The 2,832-nt window shown below is 68.0% G+C and overlaps 1 protein-coding gene and 1 long non-coding RNA gene across 2 annotated transcripts in view; both read left to right on the top strand.

The window, feature by feature from the left end:
* Window positions 1–1,338, top strand: part of LOC112975321 — a 3,779-nt gene extending 2,441 nt beyond the window's left edge. Inside the window, exons 2-3 of the long non-coding RNA XR_003256561.1 lie at window positions 312–439; window positions 1,303–1,338. This is a non-coding gene — a long non-coding RNA (uncharacterized LOC112975321). The remainder of the gene's footprint in view (window positions 1–311; window positions 440–1,302) is intronic.
* A 9-nt stretch (window positions 1,339–1,347) lies between these two features.
* The window catches only part of ARID5A (AT-rich interaction domain 5A), a 2,850-nt gene continuing 1,365 nt past the window's right edge, over window positions 1,348–2,832 (top strand). Inside the window, 5 exon segments of the mRNA XM_026085278.1 lie at window positions 1,348–1,483; window positions 1,613–1,696; window positions 1,699–1,855; window positions 1,945–2,101; window positions 2,205–2,828. Coding sequence (XP_025941063.1) covers window positions 1,429–1,483; window positions 1,613–1,696; window positions 1,699–1,855; window positions 1,945–2,101; window positions 2,205–2,828 — 1,077 coding nt within the window. The 5' untranslated portion in view covers window positions 1,348–1,428.

Here is a 2,832-nt window from a genome sequence, read left to right as displayed (position 1 = left end):
AGCAGGCGCTGCCTCAGTTTCCCCGGGGTGAAAAACGGGGTTTTCCCAAATTTATTTGAAATATATGTGTATTTTTAACCTTAAAATGTGCAGCGGCGGGGGGGACCCGGTGGGGGGCGGCCACGCTGGTTGCATTCCCGGGCTGCGGGATCACCCGCCGGGCACCGAAATCGGCCGGATGGCCGATTTCGGTGCCCGGCGGGTTATCCCACAGCCCCAATAATCCCCATTTATTCGGATTTTTCACCGCGTTTCGGATCAGCATCCCGCCTCACCCGCTTTGCCTCCCCCCCCCTCCCCGCCCGGTGCAGCCCCTGGCCTGAACGGCGAGCGAACGGAGCAGCCGGCCCGCATGGAGGAGGAGGCCAGCCAAACTCCGCCGGCCCCGCCGGAGGACGAGCCCAAAAACGAGGGAAACGGAGCCGCCGCGGATCCGCCGGTGAGTCCCCCCCACCCCCCAGCGCTCCGGAGAGGGGAGGGAAAAAAAAACCCAAAAGACGCCCCAAAAACAAAAAGCCGGAGGCYGCCGCATCCCGCGCTTCGCCGGCAGCGTCGAGCCGCCCTCGTGGCCCCGCCGCCTCCCGTCAAAGCAGCCGGCAAAGCGGGATCCGGTCGAGGCCGGGACGCGCTCGCAAATGAGCCAAGGGATTTGCAAAACCGAGGAGGAGAAGGGCAAAAGTTCCCATCGCCGCGGCCCCTGGAAAAAGGGGGGGGGGGAAGCGGAAGAGAAACCAAAAGCCTCGCGGGGGCCCCGAAAAAACGAAGCCCGCGGCGCGAAGCTTTGCCTCCCTTCGGCCGGCCGGGAGCGGGCGATTTCGGGTTTCCCGCGGGCGACAGCGGCGGCGAGCCGGGCTTTTATTTCAAAGCTCTTAAAACAGTCGGGCCGTGAAAACACCGTGACCGTCGCGAGCGGTTGAAAGAATAGAAAGAAGAAGAAAAAGTAGTGGAGCCGAGCAGCTGCTTTGCCCAAAAATAGCAACAAGTTTTATAACTCCGGAAAATGTAGAACAAACAAACGAGAAACATTTTTAGCTGAGAAAGGAGGCGGCGGGGGGGGGGGGGGGGGGAACGAGCGCAAGAATTTCTGCCCTTCTGTTTTCCTGGAAACCGTTCCTCGCGTTCCCGGCTCCGGCGCTTTGACCAACTTGGCGGCGAGCCCGGGCCGCCGGCTAACGAAGCGGGTGGCTCGTTAAAACGCCTCCGGCGGCCGCGGGAGGTGGAACGGGGGGGGGGAGCGTTATCCCGGGTGCTGCCTCAGTTTCCCCTCTCCGTCCTTCGGGGCGTTTTTTTCCCCCCGCGCAGGAACCGGCGGGCGCCGCGCCGCGGGGCGGCCCCGAGGAAGAGGAGGAGCGGCCGAAGGCTGCCGGGGAGGCGGCGGGCGGCGAGAAGGAGGAGGAGGAGGCCTTCCTGGTGAGCCTCTACAAGTTCATGAAGGACCGCCGCACGCCCATCGAGAGGATCCCCCACCTGGGCTTCAAGCAGAGTAAGGAAAAACAGCGCCGCGATGGGGTTGTTTTTTCCCCTTGCTTTTCCCTACGGAGCYGGGCGGCCGCTCCGTGGCCGCCTGGCCTTGCTCCCGCGCTCCTCATCGCCTCCTCCTCTTCCTCTCCAGTTAACCTCTGGAAGATTTACAAAGCTGTGGAGAAGTTGGGCGCCTACGAGCTGGTAAGGAGGCACGGGAGGGGGATACGGGGGTCCCGCGTGCCGGGGGGGGGACGGGATGGGACCGCGGCGCCCAACCGCACCTCCCGCCGCAGGTGACGGGCCGCCGGCTCTGGAAGAACGTGTACGACGAGCTGGGCGGCAGCCCCGGCAGCACCAGCGCCGCCACCTGCACCCGCCGCCACTACGAGAGGTAAGCCGGCGCCGGGGTTGACGTGGTGGCCCCCGCTGCGTGCCTCAGTTTCCCCTCACCGCCGCTCGCCGCCCCCCCCCACCCCGCAGGCTCGTCCTCCCCTACGTGCGGCACCTCAAGGGCGAGGACGACAAGCCGCTGCCGCCCGCCAAGCCCCGCAAGCAGTACAAGGTCTCCAAGGAGCCCAAGGGCCACGAGGGAGGCGAGAAGAGCCGGAGAACCAAGAAGGAGAAGAGCCGGGAGCAGGTGCGCCGGCCGCACCGGGCTTGCCGAGCTGTCCTCCATCCCGCTCCGTGGAGGCTGCGGCTCACCCGGCGTCCACGGCCCCATCCCRCTTTGTGCTCCGCAGGTTCCCCCGGACAAGGCGCAGCCCGAAGCCGCGGCGGTGCCGGGAAYGGGCAGGGAGGAGACGACGGACGCTCCCGAGCGGGGCCGGTCGACGGAGGGACCCACCGGCACGGCGGCGCCGGCCCCCAGCCCGCCGGCAGCATGTCCCGGCGCGTGCAGGAGCCACGCGGAGGCCTACAAGCGCCTCTTTTCCAGCTTCTACTCCAAGGGCAACCATCCCATCATGTCTCCGCTGGCCAAGAAGAAGCTGCTGGCCCAGGTGAGCAAGGCGGAAGCCTTGCACTGCTCCAAGCGGCATTGCCCGGAAAGCCGGCGCGCCGGCAGCGCCCCGCGTCCCGGCCCCGAGCCCGCCGCCGCCTCCCGCCCCGATGAGCGCAGGAGCCCGGAGGCGCCCGGAGCCAGGAGCGAGGCGGCAGCGGGCACCGGAGGCCGGGAGAGCCAGGTTTCGGCGCGCGCCCCGGACGGCATCGGCATCGGGTTGCCGCTTGCTCCCGCCGTCTTCACCGGCTACTTCCACGCTTACCGGCCCGAGGCGCTGAGCCACCCGTCCTGCCCGCCGCTGCGGAGCCGCTGCTCCGGCTCGCCGGATTTCGCCGAGCCGCCGCCGCCGTCGGAGCGGCCCCGAGACC

Source organism: Apteryx rowi, unplaced genomic scaffold (genome assembly GCF_003343035.1).
Source record: "Apteryx rowi isolate R43461 unplaced genomic scaffold, aptRow1 scaffold_662, whole genome shotgun sequence".
Classification (NCBI taxonomy): Eukaryota; Metazoa; Chordata; class Aves; order Apterygiformes; family Apterygidae; genus Apteryx; species Apteryx rowi.
Note: the sequence above shows the minus strand (reverse complement) of the source record. Positions and strands in the feature narration are given on the sequence as shown.